This window comes from Pungitius pungitius, chromosome 9 (genome assembly GCF_949316345.1).
Source record: "Pungitius pungitius chromosome 9, fPunPun2.1, whole genome shotgun sequence".
Classification (NCBI taxonomy): Eukaryota; Metazoa; Chordata; class Actinopteri; order Perciformes; family Gasterosteidae; genus Pungitius; species Pungitius pungitius.
The window spans coordinates 16,960,838-16,984,279 of NC_084908.1; the positions used below are offsets into that span (position 1 = coordinate 16,960,838).

The window sequence follows — 23,442 nt, forward strand, 5'->3', positions numbered from 1 at the left end:
CCTTCTCACAATTGCTTAGGCTCTAATAAAACAGTGACCTGTCATTTAAGTAAACAGACAGCCTGCCATTTTGTAACTGAAAAAAAAAGGTATTGTTCTGGTATCTACATGAGGTGAGTGGAGCACAAACACCGCTCCAGTTTCATCCCTTTGCAGTTTAACTGCAGCCAAAACGCAAAAGCCAGAGGACCTTATCGCCTCAAAAGCGGACTGAGGTTTGGAGTCGGGGTCCGGCTTAAAAAGCGTCAGAAAGAAACCAGCAGATACACAGGTCTAATTGTTGCTTTATTGAAACCCACAGCTGCTTTGTAAACAGAACCACAGCAACATTTTAAGGGTCATAAAGGTTAGGGCACAGCATAGACAGACAGTACTAGCACCCTGCACAACAACTACCCAGCAGAGAGCAGCTTTTCATGTTAATCACCTTCGGGAGTTTTGCACTTTGTGTTTAACTTGCAGACTAGTAGCGTCTTTGATCATTTGTAGATAAAGTGAAAATGTTCTCTTCAAAAGTGCAAACACATTACAAATGAATCATTTTTAAAACAAAACTCTCGCAATACACCAGTAACATTTGCATTCTAAAGTCAAACTTCAGTTCGTCAAACAGTCACCCAAGACCAAAACTCAAAAGAGATGCTGTGTACCCTCAAACATTGGTCAAATTACTCCTACGGACACGTGTGTGCTGTATCAGATCTTTATAATCTGAAGGTATTTGGGGGGGAAAACATTTTATGCCTTTTCTCACTTGTTTTAAACTTATTGGCACAAAGAGGTATTCAAGCATCAGGTTTTTTACTTTGAAAGAGGCTTCATCGCATACAAAAAGAAAAATCTGCAAAAAAACAATAACACAGGCAGCGGGGATATCTGACCTCATGGTTTACAAGTCCCATTGCTGAATGATGTCACATAAAACAGTGTGGACAAGCTTATCTCAGTTTGCGTCAGTAGAACAAAAGGGTTTAATGGTGAGTAAGTGTCAGTGTGTGCTTTGTTCTTGAGATGAAAGAACAGAATGTGAAAACAATATGCTTTATAGTGCCTGCAGATGTGTGGGTTCACAGGTTTTTCTGGGTGCCTGCTGATTGTGTTTGTCATGTGAATGCTTTAGGACATTTGGGTTTACAACTTAAATGCGTGTCCTACCGAATCTCTAACTGTGACTAAGCGCCACCGCTGAGAAGCGGACCTCGCCTTGCTCCCTCTCAATGAAGCCACGGCACACTTTGGCTGCATCCTGGGCAGGTATGAAAAGGAGAAAATATAAATCAAATACACCTGATGAAAAACTCGTTGAGAGGATTCCATGAAAATCAGTACTTTTAGTGCCAATTAAATGTGCCCCAGTAGGGCTAATCAATAAAATGTCAATAGCTCAGTATGAAACTTCATTTCATGAAATGTTGCTATATTCATGGCTAGACTATAGCATTTGTGTTGTGGCAAAATAGTTAACATTTACAAATACTTAAACTATTTGGTTTTGGCAAACATTGTAATGGTTGAGAAGCAAGCCATGCAAGAAGCAGTCATTTTACTTCAGGATGGATCATTGGTCACATTTCATTTTGAGTTCAGTATTGCATGCAGTGCCCTCTTGTGGTAGCTTGAGGGGACATTCCAGTCCAGTCGCATAATCCTCATTGGAGAGGGTGCGTTAGCAAAGTTGATTGATTGAAGCAAGAGGCTTTGGAACAGCCACTCCCAGTTAGTTATTTACCAACATTACTCAAAAGAACTTTAGCTAACAATTCCATGTCAACATTTCAGATCTTCTAAAAGAAACAGGTAGTTTGACCTACCATTATGAAGGAGTCATCCTTGGTAGCTCCGTGCTTCACCGGTCCATTCATTCTCCCATCTTAAAAACAAATCAAAGTCAGGACTCCAAACGGTAACACATAACGGGACGAACAAACTGAGACAAGGTTCTTACCAAATTCATAAAGTTGTCCATTTATATTGACAAAGGCAATGAAGTGGAAGTTTTTGTCGGCCTCCGGCTGCAAAAATTCAAGTGTGAAGAATTATTATCAGTAGTAAATATGATACATTGAAATAGTCTGTTATTCCCCTTCGAGAAGGGGGTGCAAGGTCAAACCACATCGGGACACTCAACCAAACCCACCATCGTGGCCTTGCTCTCGACCAGCGTTAACGGGTCGAGGCTGCCTGGGTTTGGTGAACTGGCCTGACGTCTCAGGATTAAACCAAATGCAGCTTGAGATATGTGTATGTGCCGCCTTCTGAAAGGGGAATACAAGGTTAGCTTGAAGCAAGTATCTTACCCTACACTGGCCCTGCGCCGCAGCCTCATTGTGAGCCTCCCAGATTGCCTGGAGAAGAGAAATTCAGAAAATGTCACTAAAACTGTTAATTAACCATAAGCAAAAGGTTTAAGTCTTTAGAAAATAAGTTTCATTGTTGCACAGGAAGGAATATATTTGCATTAGTAAATTGTGTAATTAACAGCCATTGAGCACCCTTTAGAGTGACTTATTGGCATGTGGCGCCCCCAAGTGGACAAAATATGTAGCTTGTTCATAAGCAATTGAGATTATTTAAAGTTTGTTCAGTTATTTGGTGTAAATTTTAAGCTCTTGATCATTTTATTACACACATTTCTATACAAGAAAAAAGAACATGTGCAGACTGTGACAAAGTTTACCAATACCATACATAATATTTGAGCTTCCGTTGATTGAGTTCCCACGTTGCACCACAGCTGAATCTTCATTCTTTAAAATTCAAAAATTATCAAGCAGCTTTAACAGTTTACCTTGTTCCTCTCCAAATGTTTGGCACGGTCATCAGCAGACATGTTCGCAGTCTCATCTAGAAACTTCTTCAGGGCAGAGCCACCTTCTAAAAAAGTGGCAAAAGAAAAATTAGGTCAATCAGAAAGGAATATAACAGTCGTAACCTGCCACACTAATGAACTGTATTTCCAAACATCCAGTGACTGACAGAATGAAAGACAACCCAGATTAACATGAGCCAAATATATCTGCACTGTAAAAAAAACAGCTTTGTCCTTGACCGCCCAACCGTACTTACCAAATGTCATTTTGCTTTTGTTGTTGGCCACGGCATGCAGCATGGCGATCGTGCCACAGGAATTGGCAGCAGTCTGCTTCAGGAAATAAACCTCAGAGCCGTCTGTAACGTGGTCAGCCTGCCGCTGCCTGAAAGACTCGTGCTGCAATACATACACACCCACCCAGATAGAGCATTGTCATGGTCAGCTGCCCACACATGAACACAGGTCAACGGTGTCACTTCAAAGCTTTAGGTGGATAAGGGCACAGCCGTCAACCGAACAATCAAAATGTGGATTTATACCGTATGTCTTTAATAAATAAATTGCACTTCTGGCCATCCCAGTAGAGGCAGCGGTCCTCTATCGCTGAGGTTTGTTCCTCACATTTCTGTGTCGAGTTTTTCCCTGTGCTGATGTGAGGGTACCAGGGCAGCTTTTGTTACATGTACAGATTGTAAAGCTGTGTGCAGAATATGTAGGATTTTCAGCTATATAAAATAGATTTGAACAGGGTAACTGAGTCATGTTGGCATCCCAGTTGAACATTAGACATTACATTTGCACAGCTCTCACGCCGTCTGCAACCGTGCTCTGCCTGCACTTCAGGCTCCCCCACCGCAAACAGCCCAGATCAGTGACTCACCCCACCCTTGCTTTCCAGGAAACAGTCTCCACAGCCATCAAACCACAAATACCTGTTGGGTCAGTGGGAAGAGCAGCATCAAGGCACAGCATGGTTTGGGGACCGCAGAGAGTTGCTCCTCCTCCAATCCCAGCACGTCTGAGAAGCACCAGCTTTCACCCACGCCCAGGTTGCTCATCATCTGAAGCACAGGGCGGCCAAGAACCAAAACAAATGCATGTGAAGCGTTTGGGGATGTTGGACATTGAACGTTAAAATGATCGGTGCACCCCTTAGGGGGAAGGGGCGGGGGGTCGGGGAGGGTGAAGATGCTGCGTTGTGTTGGTCCAGTAGGACCACACCCTTTAGCCTAGCACCGTTAGGGGGGGGGGGGGAGGGAAGAGATGCTGCCACACATTAAAAAGGTAGATGGTTCCTTTGTTTGATGGCGCGTTTTTAACTTACTATTGGAATGCACTTGTTTTATACCTTAACAGTTAACATCACTGCCACAATAAATATTAACTGCGCAGTAGCAACATGGTGGCTTGTTTTTGCCACCTGCTTCTTGTTTTAACCGGTGTAACGGTTTTAAACTGGCCTGATAGCTAACGTCAGCTAGCTACTTTAAAACTTACACGTAGAAGCAAGCAAAACGTTGTCAATACGTCGCCATTGTTTGGGTAGCTTAACCGTTACTCACCTTGTTCAGCATCTGAAACGACATAAACAGAGGCCGCAGGTGAGTTTGCGTTTTAAAAAAACAAAACACATTACGCTTATACAGTTAATGGTTAAAAGTAATTCAATCCCACCTCGGGGTTGATCTCCATTGGGTTCCACTCCATTTTCCACTATTTCGGGGTGACTGCGCGTCTGCAAAGTAATCGCTTGTCGGTTGGAAGGCGTCAATAGAAGTTTCCGAGCCTGTCCATTTTTATGGTGAGGGTCATACCACTTTCCGGCAGACAGGGGGGTGTCTCACATCAAATAACCGGTGGCGTTCATTATTAACCGCCCTTCTGAGAAATATCAAAGTAATTTAAAATGGTAGGTCTTTTTTGCAACGCACGTGTTTGTGTAGTGACTCCCCAGAAAGAGTTGTTTCCTTAATCATAAAAAAAATAGTTAGATCACACATCCTAAATACGAGATCACTCTTGTCAATCCACGATCTTTCTAGAAGCAAAGATGTACAACCCTAATCACTCCGTATCAACAATGGTTCCGGCCCAAGTTCAATTTCAATAATAATAATAACTAATAATTGTAGTGGTGTGAAGTACACAGATCACAGGTAATAACTCCCATCCATCTACCTTTATACTTACTTTAAGACCTGATAGATCAGAAAGACACATAATTGCAGTCAAGTTTGTGAGCGCCTGCTGAAAACAGCTCATGTGTGGGGATTATGGCCCTCAGAAGTCATCTGAGACCTAAATAGTATTTTATATTTTATCATCTAAAATAAAATATAGATTAAAAATGACATTCATTAAAAATATTGGAATTCATTTGGTTAAAATGCACTTATTGTATGTCACAAACAGGAGGAAGCCTTCAGTTTGTTGGGGATGATTAATAATGGTTAAGCGTAAAAGGACCCTAAAACTGTGCATGGGATTAAAACTATGCCTTTCACAATCAAAGTGAAAATCAGTTTGCAAATTGCTGTATTAGTTATTCATTGGGTTTGTGTGTGGTGGTGTGGTGGCTTTTGTTTCTACAGACATCCATCTGTTTTTTTGTCCCTTTCGGAAAATATCTCTGGCAGAATGGATGAAAGTTCAGCTCAACTTGCATTTGAAGCATTTATTTTGGCTTTTACTTTTATTAATTGATATGGTACCAGCTGAATTTTAGTTACATCTAAATAAATTCCAGATCCATGTATTTGGACATCCTATCCAAACTGTGAGTTACCATTACTTGTTTTGTTAATTGAGAGGAATTCCTGATACAGCTTGCATTTATTCAAGCATTAAATCATCGTCATCTAAAGTGCATTACTTTAATGTATAATATACGTTTAAGTGTCAGTGGAATGCTGTTCGTATATGATTATTCCTCAACCAAAGTTGCCAAATGAAACAGACTAAAACAAGCACATATCATCAATCCTATGTTAAACATTGTAGCAACGAGGCAATGAGGACAGCATTGCATTTGGTGTATTATCTTTGAATATTTAGTGGGCGTCAGCACAGTGTATGAGTTGACTATCTGTAATTGTATAACTTGCAGTGGAGAAACCTCGGATGTGATGGCTCAACTTGGCAGTTTCTCTTATTTTTATGCTCGAGTTTTACAATCTGAACGCCACTATCTGCAGAGCAGAACAAACAACTGACAGACAAAGTTAACAACCACAGGTGGTAGATACAGCGGAACACTTTGCAGTAACAGAGAATTTGCTGTAAATACTTCAAAATTTCGTTTTTTTTAGACAGTGTATATGCTCTAAATGGAATTAAGGCAGAAGTCGCTTAATCTTTTGTTATACAGGTCAACAGAGTCATAATATATGGAAACCTGTCAGGTAACATTTGGTTGTCTGTCCTCACCTATGGATGCACACACAGGCCTTCTGCTGATTATACAGCCAGAGGGGGAAGTATTTACTTAGCACTGTGCTTCTGTACAGTTTTGAGGTACCTCACCTTAGTAATCGTTGCTTTATTCTTTTACTTTACTGAATGCACTGGATTACTTTAGACACTAGTGAATCTGCAGGTTAATACTTGATCAATTTATAAATGACTAAATGACTCCGTTACCAGCTGCGACATTTGTAATTATTATGTTTTCTGTTGTAACATAGACTGTGAGAGCCATTTTGTTATTGTTTGGTTGTTAGCTCCACCCTCTGGGTGGTGGGAGGTTGTGTTTCAACTAGGCCGCAAGATTAATATTATCAGGTGGATTACCTAGCACAGGTGTTGACCACTCTGTCGGAGTCATTAAAGCCTATTTCCAAATGTAATGATAACAATTTCTTACTTGTCCTTAAAATGTAGAAGTGACAGAGTATTTTTTTGTATGAGGGTGTACTGCAGCCATCTCATAAACACACGAGATGAAATACAAATGTAGTCAATTCGCCCAACGGACCCCCGAAACGCCATTTCCCACAATGCTTCAGGAGCGGGGCTGTTCGATTTCCTTGACCTGTGCTCGAGTTCGCGTGCACCGGGGTGTGGCCTGTGCACGCGCATCCACACGGTCACGCGCCAAGAGTTTTATCGGAGTGGGATTCCGCCTCTTCTCTTCCTTTCCTCTCTTCTCCAGCGGGCGGTTGTATTTCTCCGCTCCATCTGACGGCTGTTACTCAGCGGTAAGTTTGTATTATTCATGTTGTCTCATTTAAAGAATACAGGTAAGCGTTGTCACCTGAGGAGGACAGACGTGTGTTTCCTGGGGATCTAAAACCGAGACGAGACACGCTCGCATAACGAGCAGGTTACACGGTTATTTACAGATGTTCTAAGTAAGAACAGCTGGTTCTTAGAAAGAGCGAAGGACGGTTTGATATAGTTTGCTTCTTTGCTAAATCATTTTTGTTTCCCCTCTCCCAACAGATCTTCTTCTTCTTCTTCTTCCGCAGAATAAGTACCCAGGACCGACAACATGGTGAGACATCCTCCCTTCACTTGTTTGTTTTAGCTGTTTATTCAAAATCACGTTTTATTAATCTGGCGATTACAGCGTCCAAAGGTCTTTGTGAACATCTGCAAATATGTGACTCAAAAGGGCTTTACCCTGTAAACTCTAAGTCCACGCCCACTTTGATCAACATATTGAAATTCTTAGTTATTCATCTGAAAGGACGCTGGATCGTGAATTCACTGACAAGTATAAGAATAAGTTTGCAGGGAACGAGTATAGCTTTTAATACGTTCTTTTCATGAAGAAGTTATCAAACTACTGGAACTTGCAGTGTGTGTGTGTGTGTGTGTGTGTGTGTGTGTGTGTGTGTGTGTGTGTGTGTGTGTGTGTGTGTGTGTGTGTGTGTGTGTGTGTGTGTGTGTTGGAGGGGAGTTTCATTTGGAGAAGTTAATCGTATGACTCACTCTTCCATTTGGGTGAGTCTTTCCAAATCCACCCATTTCCACCCACTAGTGTTTAAAACCCACCTTCCTCTCTTAAAGGGGAAACTCTTTTTGCTCTGTCAGGGTGGAGCTCTTGGAGAACATGATCTTACTCCGTGGTAAAGAGTCACAGTGATGTAGTGCAGCTGCTCTCTGCAAACAGTTTAGTCTGCTTCTGTAAACCCAACGTCTCCTCGGTATTAAAAGGCTCACAGTCGGTCTTCTTGTGTCTGAGACTCAGGTCCAGTTTTTAAAAAATGAACAAAATATCTCAGGGATACACTATTTCTTTTAATACAGGTTCAAGGAATTCATTATGGCTTCTTCTACGTTGTGTTTGTCAAACTTTTTAAAGTCTTTAGTAGAAACAAATGGGCTCTGGACTGCAGCCATAATTCAAGCCTCCCTTTATCCAAAGATCATTTAGGGTGAAACTTTCCCAATGTGACCCATCCAGTAATAATCCCAACAGAATGGATTTAGTTTTTTGCATTTACAAACCAATGTTTCATAGTCAAAGATCTTCTTCTTCATCTCTTTTAGGACATACGATTATTATTATTATTGTTCCTCGTTTATAAAATTTGCATTCTATGCAAATAGAATGCAAAAAGCCTTAAAGCCCCACAAACTAGAAGAACACAACAAGGGGTTTTTATTTGTTGACAATATAAAAGATCCAGAATAAAACCGGCCATTAAACTGTAAAAGAGTAACGTTATCCATGTTAATATGTATAGTTCCTAGTAAATTGCATTATTCGACAGTGTGGCACAAGCAGGGCAGCTTGTGTTGTTGTGGCTTGTCTGTCGTCACAAACGGGGGGGGGGGGGGGGTTGCTGCGCCTCCATCGGACGCCCAGCCGGGGACCCGTCGTGTCTGAGCTCGCTCCTTCGCCATACGAGCTGTACGACTCCAACATTCCACAGCGAGGTGTTTGCGTTGCCGTTTTCATAAGAATCTCATTGTCTGTCTCTGGATCATTAGATTTTGTTTAGCTTGTGGCGATGAGTGTGTCGTCTGGGAGGAATGAGAGCTTGCGGAAATTCTCAGGCGTCCCCCCCCTCCCTCGCAGCGACACACAGAATCCTGATTATCGAGACCAACTTTCCTTTGGACGTGCAACTTTTTCAAGGTCTCAATCCCAGACATTCCTGTGGTTTTCCTTTCTAAACAGCCCTCCCTCTCCAAAAAGGAGCAACCATCCATCTCATTGTCAATGTTCAACCGTTTATTTAATGATGAGCGCATCAGTGTTACAGAAAGAAGCCTCTTTTGCTCCGATCGATCGTTAAAAGTTAATGTTTTCCACCGCATCACATCCCCACTGTCCGCGTATCGATTGGTCTGAAACCCTTCTTCCGCATTCAGAGAAATGATCCATGAACCGCCTGCAGAATCCCCGAGGTTCAGACGTTATATACAATGTACGGTTGGTGAAAGGAGGGTGATGCAAGCGCTTGTGTGCACACCTGCGCGGCTCTCGTATGACGGTCATTAAATCAATCACCTGACTCTGAAAGTCTTGCCCGAGCTCACGGTGTGCACGTGTTTTTGTGAATGTGTACTCGTGAATTCGATTAATTGGGTGAAGACCGAGATGACATAATGCACATTAAGAACCCCAGATGCGTAATCTTGAGCCTGCTGTGAGCATACATTTTGAAAATTGATTAGAAATGTTCTGCCATGATATAAAGGGGCCAATTCTTTGACCAGGTTATGCGTACAAGTTCCGTATCTGAGATGGCATGTTTGAATGTTAGCATGAAACTACAGATTGATTAAAGTGGGGCCATCGAGTTTTACATGTGACCAGAAGCCGGAGCAGAACGATCTTCTTTTGATGAATAGGTTTCCCTTCTGAAATATTGTTGCTGCTGCAGCATGAGCCTTAAAGCCACTGGGTGCAGGTGCATTTTGGACAAATAAAAAAAGTCATGGAGACAAATAACGTGTTGCAGTTGGAAGAACATTTGAAATGTATTTAGACATCAACTTTATAGGTGCATGCATCTGTAAGCTGTGCTTCAAAAAGAACGTCCATGAGAATAATGCTCCTCTGTCCATTCCCTCCATGCTGCAGGCCACCAGAGGAACCGTTAAACCAAGCCAGAACTTCAACGCCAGTCAAGATGCGGAGGCCCTGGAAAAGGCCATGAAAGGGCTGGGTAAGGTCGCTCGCGTGTGTGCGCAGCTTCACGCCGTCACCCGACACGCGTGGGTCCGTCGCTAGTACAACTCCAACAGGGAGTTCCTCTCCGTCGTGACTCACCGCCGCGCCCGCAGTGAGTCGTTAGCGCGTCAGCAGAGGTGCAACCTCAGTCACCGCGTCTGCTGACCTCGACTCAGTAAATTGCGTAGTTTGAAGGGTCCGCCCCCCAGGGGCTGGGGGGGGGGGGCTAACCGCCGTGCCTCTCTGTTTTAAAGGGACCGACGAGGCCGCCATCCTGCAGTTGGTGGTGGCTCGCAGCAACGCCCAGAGGCAGCAGATCAAGGTCGCCTACAAGACTCTGTTTGGAAAGGTCGGCGCAACTTAACAGCTGTTTGAACGCACACGTTTTATAAGAGCACCTGCACACACACACACACAATGTTCCGTTGAAGTACCTGCTGTTGTCCTCGCGACAGGATCTGGTAGATACCCTGAAGGGGGAGCTGGGCGGTAAATTCGAGACCCTGATCGTGGGGCTGATGACCGCGCCCCTCGCTTACGACGTGTCGGCGCTCCGCCACGCCATCAAGGTAAGTGTGGCGGAAAGGGGGAGCGGGAAAGGGCGCTGTGCACGGAGAGTTCTCCGAGTCCCGCGTGACCTGCGTTTTCTCCTCTTTTGACCCGCAGGGAGCAGGAACCGACGAGAAGGTCCTCGTGGAGATCCTGGCCTCCAGGACACCTCAGCAGGTGAAGGAGATCGTTGCTGCTTATAGAAAAGGTACCACTCGCAACCCCAAATGTCGTTGCTATGGCTGCTACAACTGTCTGTTGTTAAACTAATGAGAATATTCGGGTATTATGAATGGCTCCGACAAGCAGGGATCCAGAACAGGAAACCAACTGAAACCACTAATGCTTTCAACTTTTTGGATTCACACCGATCACCGTTTTATTTATTGTAGCTTAACTATAATTACAGACTTTGTGTGTGGCATGTGGAGGAGGGGCGGTTTAAAGACGTGGGGCGCATAGGAAGTTAATAAACAAAGTAGACGTGAAGCAGTGAGGTTTGTTTCTGGTAGCTGACAACTGCAGATGTTCCATTAGATCCAGGTTGTGTTTTAAGATGAGCCTGATGGGAATATTTTTAAAGATTCCCCTAAAAACTACAAACTGGAAAACTTATTTTTTTAATTTATCAGAGTATGATGTCGACCTGGAGGAAGATATATCTGGTGACACTTCGGGTCACTTCAAGAGACTCCTGGTTATTCTGCTGCAGGTAAATCTCCTCTTATCTTCTCTATCCATGTCGACTCTCATCTTCTTTCATTTGCTAGATCCTCGTCTTCTTAAAACACGTCTTCTCCCATGTCCTCTCCCCTAGTCTCCTCTCCTCTATCCTAGTCTCCTCTGCTGTAAACGGTAATGTTGTGTCCCTCCCCAGGGGAACAGGCAGAGTGGCGTCCAGGCGGCAAACGTCGAGACCGACGCTCAGGTGAGTCGGTTCTCTATCGCTGATCAGTGACTGACTTCGGCTCTTCGCCATCAATGGGCCTCCTTGTCTTCCTGTCCGAGGGTGTGACTGTCACATGTGTTTGTTGATCTAATTGCTGGGCTTTGGTAGGTGTGTGGGTGTGTGTGCTGCAGTTTGTACAGTTAATGTGTAGTCACATCATGGCGCCTCCTTGTGGAGGGAGTGAGTACATTTCCCCCTCAGACTTGACAGAGGTTGGTCACCTGTAGGTTGAGTGTTTGTGTGCCCGTGGTCGCAGGTCCTCTTCAAGGCCGGAGAGCAGAAGTTCGGCACTGACGAGCAAACGTTTGTCACCATCCTGGGAAACCGGAGTGCGGAGCATCTCAGGAAAGGTCCGTCTGACGTTTGCGGCGAGACTTCTAGGGCCTTTTGAAACTGCGCTTCACATTAATATCTAAACTAATCCTGAACCCGTGTGTTGCAGTGTTTGATGCCTACATGAAGTTGGCCGGATTCGAGATGGAGGAGAGCATCAAGAGGGAGACATCCGGAGGCCTGAGGGACCTGCTTCTGGCTGTCGGTAAACGAAACGTCCGGCCGGCCCGGTTCCGCCTTTTTGAATGAAAAATGACGACCGGTTCTCAAGTGTCTTTTCTGTTTTTCCAAAAAGTGAAGTGTGCCAGGAGCGTTCCAGCCTATTTTGCTGAGACTCTGTACCGTGCAATGAAGGTAAGACTACAGAGACAGTAGGTTGAGTGTAATCCATGACATGATTCACCTCCATAATGTGAAAAAAACCGTCTGAGTTGATGTTTTTTAAACTCAGTGTAGGGAACGTTGAGGTTGAGACAGACCCCAATCTCGGAGTAAAAGCTGCTCGTAGTTTAACGGTCCGGCCTTTGGTCCACGCCTCTCAAAGAGTTGCTCTAGAAACAAGAAGTAAACCTAAAATCAACTCCGTAGGTGTCACTGTTGTTTTTGCTTCTGCACGCTGCCCCCCCGCCAAGTGGCCAGATAATAGTCACGTGGATCCGTCTCCAGGGGCACGTGAACTAGTGTTCATTACTCACCGGAGCTTGCGCTCTCAGGGGGTCATTTAAACGTTCCTGAGGCGCGCAGTGATCGTGTGTGTTTGCTGTGGCAGGGGGCAGGATCCGATGATAACACCCTGATCAGAGTGATGGTGACTCGCAGTGAGGTGGACCTGTTGGACATCAGAACCGAGTTCAGGAAATTGTTTGCCTGCTCCCTGTTTTCCATGATCAAGGTACACACACAAACACACACACACGCACGCATGTTGCTGAACATACGTTGCTATACGCCTATGAATCAACTATTCATTTCTTCTTTGTTTCCGTGTGCGTTTGCTTAAAGGGAGACACCGGCGGCGACTACCGAAAGGCCCTGCTTTTGCTCTGCGGTGGCGATGATGCGTAACCCGGGCAACAAGCAATAAAACAGACAGCACACCTGAGGTGCCTCGTGTCCGAGTCGGCCTTTTTCTGTTTTTGGCCGTCGGCTCAACGAAACCAGAAGCTAACACACAATGTCCAAAACAATAAAAGGTTCTTGTACGTGGGAGACGGCCCTTCAGGCCTTTTTTGAAGTATGACTCCTAATAATCTCTTTCAATGGTAGCTAACGCTTAATACAGCTTAATACAGACTAATATCTTCAACATAAAAATATATATATCTTTAATTTGTAATACGAAGGATTGTTTTGTTAGCTCTTTGTATGTTAAATGAATGCATGAATAAATATTTTAACGGATGAAGTACAAAGCCCCTTCTTTTTTGGTCTCTGCAGCATCTCATGTACACATATATAGTACATGTTTAAAAAGTATGATGATGATGTGATTTCACTTGTACGTCCCATGATGGCCACTAGAGGGAGATAGAGCATTACAGATCAGAAAAGCTTTAATTAATTGATCTTTACTGGAGCCTTTTTCACACCAAAACACAAATTACATTTTGTTAAACTCAAAGATGTTGGTCTTGTTTGAATATTTTACACAATTCACTCAATGTCATATCTCTTTGTGCGGAATTTGTGTGCACCAATTCACGGTGGAGGAGAAATAACTCAAAACAAACTAGGAACACAGAACGTTGACTGGATAATATTCTTAAGAACATTTGTGTGTGAAATAGAATTCTAGTAAAAGAATTGGATATTTGAATTATGCAAAACACAGAGGATTTTGTGTTGCATAGTCTTTTGATAACTAAAGTTATTTTTTTTCTCTTGCATTCACCGCACCTGAACACATTACTCTGTGTTGATGCAGGTGCTTATTTCATGCTGTGCAACAAAAGAATGAGCTAAATAGCATTAAGGAATGCGGGACTGGTCTTGACGTAAAGACGGGTTAGTGTCTATTTTCAGAAAGTCAATGTTCTTTTTGTATAACATTGGAATTTCTAATTATCCCCACATGAGGAGACCGGTCTGCTAGCACACCCTACGGTCATGAGACCCAACACGGCACCTGTGGAACATATTTCAAGTTGCAGTGAAGCTTTAGTTTTTCCTGGTCATTTATTTTTAATCTAACTTTATCTCTGCATCTGTCTCTTCGATAAAGAAACACAAAAATCAAACCAAAGCAGCGGATGGCTTCAGGTCGTCCCAAATGAAAGAATGTCTTTTCACTTTTGCTCTCATGACCCGACACGAAGTCGTGTTTCACAAATCCACAAAAATTTGGGAGTAATCTGGTTTGTCGTCACAAATCCAAAACACACAAATTCCTGAAGGCTTTCTCTGCCACTCTAAACCTAAACCTCTAAAGAATATTCCCTCACCAACACCCTCCCAGGCCGACGCACAATAGAAACACAGTCAGTGGGCCAATGGAGGTGGGCAGGTGTTAAAGACAGACTGTGGGGCTGATCGGGCGGGAACAGGTGTGCAGGTGGGTGTGGAACATCAGGTGATCGGCAGCAGGAGGGGGGGAAGGAGGGAACGGATGTGAACTGACAACAGGGGAACAAAGCGCCCAGGAGAACGTGACGAGGAGACTGGAGCCTCCCGCCAAACGCGAAGGAAACCTTGCTATCATGTTTTTGCGATTTTAGGTTTTTTTTTTTCTTTTACATTCCAACGTCTTATATCCAACTTACAACAGAACAGGTTGTTATCTGCTACTATGTTCCCATAAAAGGGAACATTTAAAGTATATTCATATATGTGAGCAGGTTTAATGGTATTGGTGTAGAATAAATTGATGACATTCATTAACCGATTAGTTAGCTAGAAGAAGAAAAAACATTGGTTTCCCTCTGTTAGTTATGATCGTGTGAGCCGTCAAATAATCAGACTTAAAGCAAAAACTGAACTTTGTTGAAGAGCGGAATCGTTGCAAAAGTACAAAAAAAGACGATGCACTTTAAAGAACATAAAGTGTGACTCTTTGCTAGAGAATCCGTTTTAAACTTGAGTTTAGAGTTTTCGTGAGCAACGGTTTCCACAAAGTAAGTCACAGCTTCATAAAGAAGAAATGTACCTGAAGCCCAAAAATCAACAGCCCCTTTTCAACCAGATGAACAACCATGGTGTCCAAACATCACTTTGGCTCATTTTTTCCCATTTTTTCTGTGATTGTTCTAAATCCAGCCGAGCTTCAACATCTTATATTTGATGGAGTAAATCTAGCAAATCAGATTTATTTCAACCCAGTCTCCAAAAAAAGCGTGAAATGGCTACGTTGGTCCACCGTGATAAACGTAGTCATGTTACGTTTTCCCCCAAAATAACGTTACTATGTTACGTTTCTTTTGGCCCATTCATTTACATTGCTTTGCAAATAGGTCACGTGACTATCAAGTTTCCCGGTAGCGAAAAGAAAAACATGGCGGACGGTCAGCATAATCTCCGTGAAAAACACAATATTTTAAGAAAGCATCAGCATTTGTATGCATTTCGATGGCATTTCTAGCGAGAAGTATGCGTTATTCTTTCATAATCTTCTATCAGAGACTGTAGAAGACCTTCCGTTTATTCGTTTCTGCGAAGATTTGAGTGTCCCTTTGGCAAAGCGTGGCTACGCAACGCCTTTAACGGCGCATTATTAAAAAAACACTTCCAGTGGGGGCGTTACCGTAAAGAAGCGTTCAGCCTTAAAGCCACTAATCGCCAAACAAAACAAACTCAAAGCACTCGAATCACATTATGACTTTTTAAACATAAATTCCGTTATTTTTATGAGTTTTCAATGAAAGAATGCATCATTTCCGGGGGTAGGCATGCCCGGGACATCCCGAATTATGGGCAATTTTGATTTGTCCAGCTTTTTGACAGCTCCAGTCCCGACTTCCAATCACAGCCTCCTAAATCAATGACGCGCCTAAAACTCTCGGATCGAACATTACGTCTTGTTTACATGGGAAAGGGGGGCGGGGCTTCGCCCTCAGAGCGGAGCGTCATTTCTCGCTCCACACGTCTCCTCTTTTTACTGGCCAGGAAAACGGGCGATCTATCCCACGTGGGTCTGGCTCCATTCCATTGGCTCTGACGAATCCATAGAGAGGCGGGACTTATAATTTGCCCGGCAAACGGAGAGATTTGAGCTGCATTGCTTCCACTGTGCGTGAAGTGGCCGTGAGGCCTCCACTAAAGTCTCTCTCTATTTGTTCTGCTTTACTCAATAAAAGTAAAACCTTTACAGATATACTGTCCACACACTAGGCTAACATAATGGAGACTTCCAGGCTTCGTCCTTTATGTTTTATGGGGATAAAGCCCCTGTAAGTAGTTTTTTCCCAAGCAAATCTGAGTTTCTTCTTTTTTTGTGTGTCCCATACAAATATCAAAATATATATACTGATTTTCACATCCAAACACACTCACTTATGTTCCCTTTTATCATGACAACAAGAAATTTCAAGATATACCTTTTGCTTTCATAAATCATACAGTTTTAGTGTGTAAATGCCCAGCAGTGTACGGTCCGAGGGCCCCTATCGGGCCACTTGTTAGATGGGTTTGATGGGTTACCGACTAAAATATATGCCCCCACCCCCTAACTTGATTTAGGTCTGTTGCCTCAGGGTAACTTGTAAATATAATAAGTCAAACAAGCAATGTAAGCATTAAGAAAGTAGTGCATTTTGAGCACATTAACCACAAATGGATTCAAACATAAATTCAAAAATATTAAACAAAGAAATGAAATGACCAACACTGTATGTACAAAATCCACATACAAAACATGTAAACTTAAAGGGCTTGTTTGTGTCAAATTTTATGGCATACACATTCAACTGGCCTACAATAACCTGAAGAATGTCTTAAAATACTGAAGGGGGGGACATGATATCATTAGAAATGTTATGCCAGAGGGAGCACAGAATGTATTGTGGGGTGTTCAACAAGGAGGATTTTCAACCTCTACTATGTCTCCATCCTCATCTTGATCGACAGACTCACTGTCACTATCATCAGACATGCGTTATCCTAGTTTTAGTGTGTAAATGCAATTTCCAGCATGAGACCTAAAAAACGCCTACAGGAATAAAAGGGTTAAACCAGATACAACTTGCTTGTTTGACTTATTTGACTTATTATATTTACAAGTTTCCCTGAGGCAGTTAGGGGGTGGGGGCATAAATTTTAGTCAGTAACCCATCCAACCCATCTTAAAACTCAGTCGAAGGAGTCTAACGCCGGAGTCACAGGGTGCAACAAAACTCTGTAGTGAAAAAAGTGAAGGCCGAGGCATGCTGGGTGAGGTGCGATCCCGGCCCTTTTGGGACAGTGTTGTGCCTGAACGCGTTCATAAACTTGTTGATATTTTGGGCGAACGTGAACTCAACGTACTGTATTAATGCCCGATGAACGTCACTGTTCTCGTTCATTCTGGTGTCTATGAACGGCGCGTTCGTTCAGCTTAACATCGTTCAATGGGGTACCAGATTTCTATAGAAAACACACCATAAACGCGCATTAATAAGTGTAGCAAAGAGGCGGCGTATAATAATTTTAAAGAGTTTATGAAGTTACTGACAAGGTCGGTGAGGATGGGAGGAATCTGACCTTTCTTTGCAAACATTTGCACCTTAATGATTACTGTCCTGTTTTTCTTTTAATAATTCCTTATTTAAAAAAGACCATTTAAGCAGCATGTGTTTGAGAATGTAGTGTAGGGGTAAACTCTGCAACTGCTGCTAGTGTGGAGTGAATAGACAGCAACATAGCATCAAAGAATCATTAGGGAAATGCTGTCCCCTCAATGCTAATGTAAACCCTGGTTGGATAAGGATTCAAATTGGATAAGAAGATTAAATCTGATGCATAGCTTCAGTGTTAAAACTGATAAAATAATTGCTGTCTGTGGTTCTGGGCTGTGGCAATAATTTAAAAAAAAAATAGCTCGCAGCAACGTATGGAAAAAAAGAACTGAACTAGTTCATTTTTTGGAACCGTGAACTTAGTTCAAATATTTTGAATTATGAACTGAACTAGTTCCTTTTTAAAATTTGTAAACTAAACTTTGAACTAGTTAATGTAGAAAGTAAACTTTCCCAACACTGGCTATAGGACCCCGGAAGATGATGAACTATGCCTGGGAAGGGCGAAGCCATGCCGGTACGAGCATGATGTGCAAATTAGTCGTCAGATCAAAGTATAGTAGTGATAGACTAATCGAACCATCTAACAAGTGGCCCGATAGGGGCCCCCGGACCGTACACTGCTGGGCATTTACACACTGTATGATTTATGAAAGCAAAAGGTATATCTTGAAATTTCTTGTTGTCATGATAAAAGGGAACATAAGTGAGTGTGTTTGGATGTGAAAATCAGTATATATATTTTGATATTTGTATGGGACACACAAAAAAAGAAGAAACTCAGATTTGCTTGGGAAAAAACTACTTACAGGGGCTTTATCCCCATAAAACATAAAGGACGAAGCCTGGAAGTCTCCATTATGTTAGCCTAGTGTGTGGACAGTATATCTGTAAAGGTTTTACTTTTATTGAGTAAAGCAGAACAAATAGAGAGAGACTTTAGTGGAGGCCTCACGGCCACTTCACGCACAGTGGAAGCAATGCAGCTCAAATCTCTCCGTTTGCCGGGCAAATTATAAGTCCCGCCTCTCTATGGATTCGTCAGAGCCAATGGAATGGAGCCAGACCCACGTGGGATAGATCGCCCGTTTTCCTGGCCAGTAAAAAGAGGAGACGTGTGGAGCGAGAAATGACGCTCCGCTCTGAGGGCGAAGCCCCGCCCCCCTTTCCCATGTAAACAAGACGTAATGTTCGATCCGAGAGTTTTAGGCGCGTCATTGATTTAGGAGGCTGTGATTGGAAGTCGGGACTGGAGCTGTCAAAAAGCTGGACAAATCAAAATTGCCCATAATTCGGGATGTCCCGGGCATGCCTACCCCCGGAAATGATGCATTCTTTCATTGAAAACTCATAAAAATAACGGAATTTATGTTTAAAAAGTCATAATGTGATTCGAGTGCTTTGAGTTTGTTTTGTTTGGCGATTAGTGGCTTTAAGGCTGAACGCTTCTTTACGGTAACGCCCCCACTGGAAGTGTTTTTTTAATAATGCGCCGTTAAAGGCGTTGCGTAGCCACGCTTTGCCAAAGGGACACTCAAATCTTCGCAGAAACGAATAAACGGAAGGTCTTCTACAGTCTCTGATAGAAGATTATGAAAGAATAACGCATACTTCTCGCTAGAAATGCCATCGAAATGCATACAAATGCTGATGCTTTCTTAAAATATTGTGTTTTTCACGGAGATTATGCTGACCGTCCGCCATGTTTTTCTTTTCGCTACCGGGAAACTTGATAGTCACGTGACCTATTTGCAAAGCAATGTAAATGAATGGGCCAAAAGAAACGTAACATAGTAACGTTATTTTGGGGGAAAACGTAACATGACTAGTTTATCACGGTGGACCAACGTAGCCATTTCACGCTTTTTTTGGAGACTGGGTTGTTTATTTGGCTGCTTTGAAAAAAAAAGCTCAACAAAAAAGAGGCGCCCATCAAACCATCACTAAATAAAGCATGTTTGCACCTGTTTCATTCATCAGGAAAACCCCCCCTTTTTTTCTCTCAGATTTGTGAGACAGGACGGATGGAGGAGCCGATAGAAACCATTGAATCATTGTCTGAAAAGCTCAAAGGGCTTCAAGAAGAAGTTGTTTTTAATGCTTTGAGCTGAGGAGTCAAAGGCGGATGCTTTCACGGGTGTTTGTTCAGTTTGTAAAGCAACAACGTTACTGCCCTGCGAGGAGGAGGGGGGGGGGGGGGGGGGAGGGAGGCAAGACGAGACACGCCGCCACCGGCGCGGCTTTGAGCTGGAAAAAGGTGTCACGCACCTTCGATATGATGATTATTGAGGATAATGTGTTTTTCTTTCAGGGATTTCCTCACCTCATTATAGTTGTTTAATCGGGGATGGTGAGAGTATTTATGTTTTGTTGCTTCTAATCCGTACAACCTGACAGAAATACGCGGACATTAACGAGGATGATGAGGAAGTTCGGGGGGGGGGGGGGCAGTTGAGTAATAGTTAATCATCTGTTTCGCTCTCAGGTGATCCTACAGAAACAAGCCGAGATGATTCGATTTTTAGGGGGGAATGATTTATTTTTTCGGTAAATGTTATGTTAGCGGATAAGAGGAAGATTGATTTTTCCTTTGGGTATCTTACTCGCCCACAAAGTATTATTGTTTCATCTTTAAGCTCTGGTCTGACGAGGAGAAGGAAGGCCATGAGGCCGGCCCCCGGACCCTGATGTATGTGACCGAAATGTGAATGAGGTCAAAAGGTCGATGCCTCCCCCCACTCGTGGTCCTGCAGGACGTCATCTCGCATCATCTCTTGGTGGCTACGACCGCCGCGTGAGACCAGCCGGCCGGGTGGCACGACCACAGGAAGGAACACACGGAGGACACGGGGCCCGATCTCGGATTTAAGGACGTTTTTTAGAAATAAATCACCTGCAGATAGATCACATTTTTCAAGGGTGCGGTTTAGAGCCACACCAGCCGCCTGATTTACGGCCCTGCAGCTCCTCCACACTCCATTACCGCCGCGGCAGCACTTCATCATGTCCTCTTGATCAAAGCCCGCAGGAGCCCACTTGTTAAAAGAAACGCACGAGGACTCGCGCACGCAGCTGCTCCTTGTAGCGCAGACTTTTGGGATGGTATCCTCATTTCCTTCTTGGCCCTTGACCTCTAACCTCTAACTACTTCCTCCTTCCTGGAATGTGTCCTTGAGCTCTGGTTGAAGGAATCGGTGAAACAAAATCCCCTTTTGTGCCATCAAAGAGAGCGGACTTCCGCTGAAAGGTGGAAATCTCTCTCCAGTTTGTCTGTCTGAGAGGGTACAATGAGCAGCAGGTCAGAGGTGAAGCAGGTCAGGAACTGACAGGAAAGCGTAAAATCCACATCTGGGGTTGCACTTGTTCAGTGATTACACACACACACACACACACACACACACACACACACAGCTGGATCACAGCAAGTCGGGCCTCGAGAAAGTAATTAAGACTTTTGCAGGAAACCAGAGGGACAAGTCTTCTATAACCTGGAGGCCATGTACAATCACTCCGCTTGTGTGTCCCACCCGCCGGAGGTGGAAGGAACCTGAGATTTAATCGGCCAAGTGTGTTCTGACACAAAGTCATAAACTGCCGAGTAAAAAGAAAAAAACAACCTGTACGAGAGTTGTATCTCTAGGCTCATTTAAGATATTAAAAGCATTGATTACTCCTCTTTAAACTTTTATTTCATTGAATTATAAAATATTCAAACTGTACCGGAGTACAGAATAATTTGTCTGTTTACATTGTTGGTGTTCAGCAGTGTTGCTCGTGCTAAGGAGGAATTTATTTTACTCTTTTTAACGGAGTTTCACTAAAAGAAAGATGTGCCTTTGCAGTCTGGTTTTGAAACAATGATTGTTTGGTTTCTTGTAAACGGACATTAATGCTTCAATCTCAGCTGAAACAAAGAAAAAGTACAAAGATTTTTATGGAATTGAGTCACAAGAATATATTTAGTACTCAAGAAAAAGAGATGAAATGTGTATTTTATTTTGTATATCTTGTCCACACCGACTCTGCTTCTCCCCTTGAAAAGTCTTGCTTCATATTCTACAAGGCAAGAGGACACATTGTATAAATAGAAAACCTTTATTTTGTGGTGTTTACATGGTTGATTGATAAAGTTGACAAGAGGTAGAAGAAATGTACCACTCTATATTATAATAATCCAGTTCAAGAGGTGCAAGAAGTGTTGAATATATAACAAAACCACATTGTAGAAATGCACACAATACGTAAAAGTAATTAAAACAATATTCTCCAGATCCAGGACTGAAAACTTTAAAATCAGGTGACCAATGCTCTGCGGTTGGTTCATGTTTGTGTTTAGTGGTCAACTGAAGGATTGGGGAAGAAATTCATTCAAAATATTCGAAACACGTAAAACACAGATTCATCAGCAAATTTGACTTCAAGCAATAAAATAATCTCTATATAAAAACCAAACGTAAATCATCATTACTAGTGCATTGAAGTTTGAGCAGCTTTTTTAATAGTTAAAATCATATTCTATGCATTTTTGAAAGGGACATTCAAAATCTTAAAAGTAACTATAATTGCTTTTTAAACGTTGTATTTTTTTCAGAGCAAGTACAAGTTGCTCCGCATTGTGTAGAAAAGTTACTTTCCAAAAACGAATATCAAATATCGCCGTGTGTGTGTGTGTGTGTGTGTGTGAGCCTGTGAACAACCCTGAAATAAGATGTGATCTGAGAGCTAACATTCGTCCCTTTGCAGCATGGACAGGAGGAAGTTGCACACACTCGCCCACGAGCTGCCGCACTTCTCCTCAGCCGTCTCCCGGTGGTCCGCGCGCGCGCTGCAGGCCGTCGGTCCCGCGGAGGCGGCGCGAGTGGGCAGCGGCTCGCGATCATCCTCCGGCTCCGCGAGCACCGCGGGGGCGACGGTGGCGCGGACCGCCAGCTTGAAGTGCGCGTCCCGAGGCGCGCGCTTGCACATGCCGGCCCTCACCAGCGCGCGGCCGTCCTTGCACACCTTGCCCTGCAGCCTTTTGAGCGCGCGGGCCACCTGTTTCCAGAAGCCCCTGGTGTCGGACCGGTAGCCCGGGCAGCTCTGCGGTTTGGCGTTGTATTGGCACTCCAGGTCGGCGGCTGCGCCTTTGACGCGCGTCCTCCGGTCCTTGCACTTCACGGAGAGCCTGACGGTGTCCCCGACGTCCTTCGTCCCCCACGAGCAGAGCATATTGTCCACGGCGAGGAACTTCCCCCGGCCGCTCGCCGCGGGCTTGTCCCCGCTCACGTGCACCTTGTCGGGGGCTGTGGTCGCGGCCTTGTCCGCTCCTCGGTTCTTATGGCGCGCACCGCAGCACAGAGAGACCTGGTGGCCGAGGAAGACCAGCAGCATCCAGGGAGCGACAGTCCTCAGCAGCAGCATGTTCTCTTTAAAACAAATGTATTCTTGTCTGAAAGAGAATAAAAGGGCCTCAGTGATGGAAATGATAAGGTCACCGGGCACAAAACGGTGTTTAGAATGAAGGCTACTCCTATACACGGAACCTATTTTCTCTAATGAAATATAGCAAAATAAAATGAAAAAAAAATCGATTCGATTTTACGGTAAATAAACCTAATTTTACGGGCTTCACTTGGTAACTATTAGCAATTAAAATGTAACTCGTGAGCCTGCAGCTATTCTAAAGACACCACATTACGGACTACTTCGCGCACAGAACGCATAAGAAAGTCAAAACAAGGACTCCAACATACCGTTAAACTCCGAGGGTTTCTGTGCGTAAAGCTGTTTATTGTGGCTCTCCGGGACTTCGCACATGGCTTTCATACATAGATGCTTCGACACGCCCAGCCCCCCCACCCCACCCAACCCTCCCTCACACGCACATACGCGCGCGTCGGTGCACCCCATTCATTGAGGAAATTCTAAAGACAGCAGTTTGTTTAGGAAGAAGAGAGTGCGTTTTGTTCTTGGCCGACCTGACGTGTCC

At 43.7% G+C, this 23,442-nt stretch overlaps 3 protein-coding genes across 4 annotated transcripts; 1 reads left to right on the forward strand and 2 right to left on the reverse strand.

Moving 5' to 3' along the window:
- Positions 1 to 324: 324 nt before the first annotated feature.
- On the reverse strand, positions 325 to 4,622 carry uchl1 (ubiquitin carboxyl-terminal esterase L1 (ubiquitin thiolesterase)). Its single transcript, XM_037473137.2, has 9 exons — positions 4,487 to 4,622; positions 4,375 to 4,386; positions 3,745 to 3,873; positions 3,067 to 3,208; positions 2,789 to 2,874; positions 2,298 to 2,345; positions 1,946 to 2,012; positions 1,812 to 1,870; positions 325 to 1,246 (listed from the first exon to the last, which is right to left on the reverse strand). The coding sequence occupies exons 1-9, from the start codon at positions 4,517 to 4,519 to the stop codon at positions 1,163 to 1,165; spliced, it is 660 nt and encodes a 219-aa protein (XP_037329034.2). The 5' UTR covers positions 4,520 to 4,622; the 3' UTR covers positions 325 to 1,162.
- A 2,237-nt stretch (positions 4,623 to 6,859) lies between these two features.
- Positions 6,860 to 13,174, forward strand: anxa5b (annexin A5b). 2 transcript variants are annotated; one of them, XM_037473136.2, is made up of 13 exons: positions 6,860 to 7,008; positions 7,253 to 7,304; positions 9,849 to 9,933; positions 10,193 to 10,287; positions 10,394 to 10,507; positions 10,605 to 10,695; positions 11,120 to 11,199; positions 11,365 to 11,415; positions 11,693 to 11,786; positions 11,879 to 11,974; positions 12,065 to 12,123; positions 12,539 to 12,661; positions 12,772 to 13,174. In XM_037473136.2, exons 2-13 carry the CDS (start codon positions 7,302 to 7,304, stop codon positions 12,832 to 12,834), a joined length of 954 nt encoding a protein of 317 aa, XP_037329033.2. In that variant the 5' UTR covers positions 6,860 to 7,008; positions 7,253 to 7,301; the 3' UTR covers positions 12,835 to 13,174. The 2 variants fall into 2 exon arrangements, with proteins under 2 accessions (XP_037329033.2, XP_037329032.2); XM_037473135.2 differs by lacking the exons at positions 6,860 to 7,008; positions 7,253 to 7,304 and having other exon boundaries at positions 9,840 to 9,933.
- Positions 13,175 to 21,581: 8,407 nt separating this feature from the next.
- On the reverse strand, positions 21,582 to 23,287 carry LOC119218301 (fibroblast growth factor-binding protein 1-like). The gene is made up of 2 exons (XM_037472611.2): positions 23,207 to 23,287; positions 21,582 to 22,902 (listed from the first exon to the last, which is right to left on the reverse strand). The coding sequence occupies exon 2, from the start codon at positions 22,872 to 22,874 to the stop codon at positions 22,197 to 22,199; it is 678 nt and encodes a 225-aa protein (XP_037328508.1). The 5' UTR covers positions 22,875 to 22,902; positions 23,207 to 23,287; the 3' UTR covers positions 21,582 to 22,196.
- Positions 23,288 to 23,442: the final 155 nt, after the last annotated feature.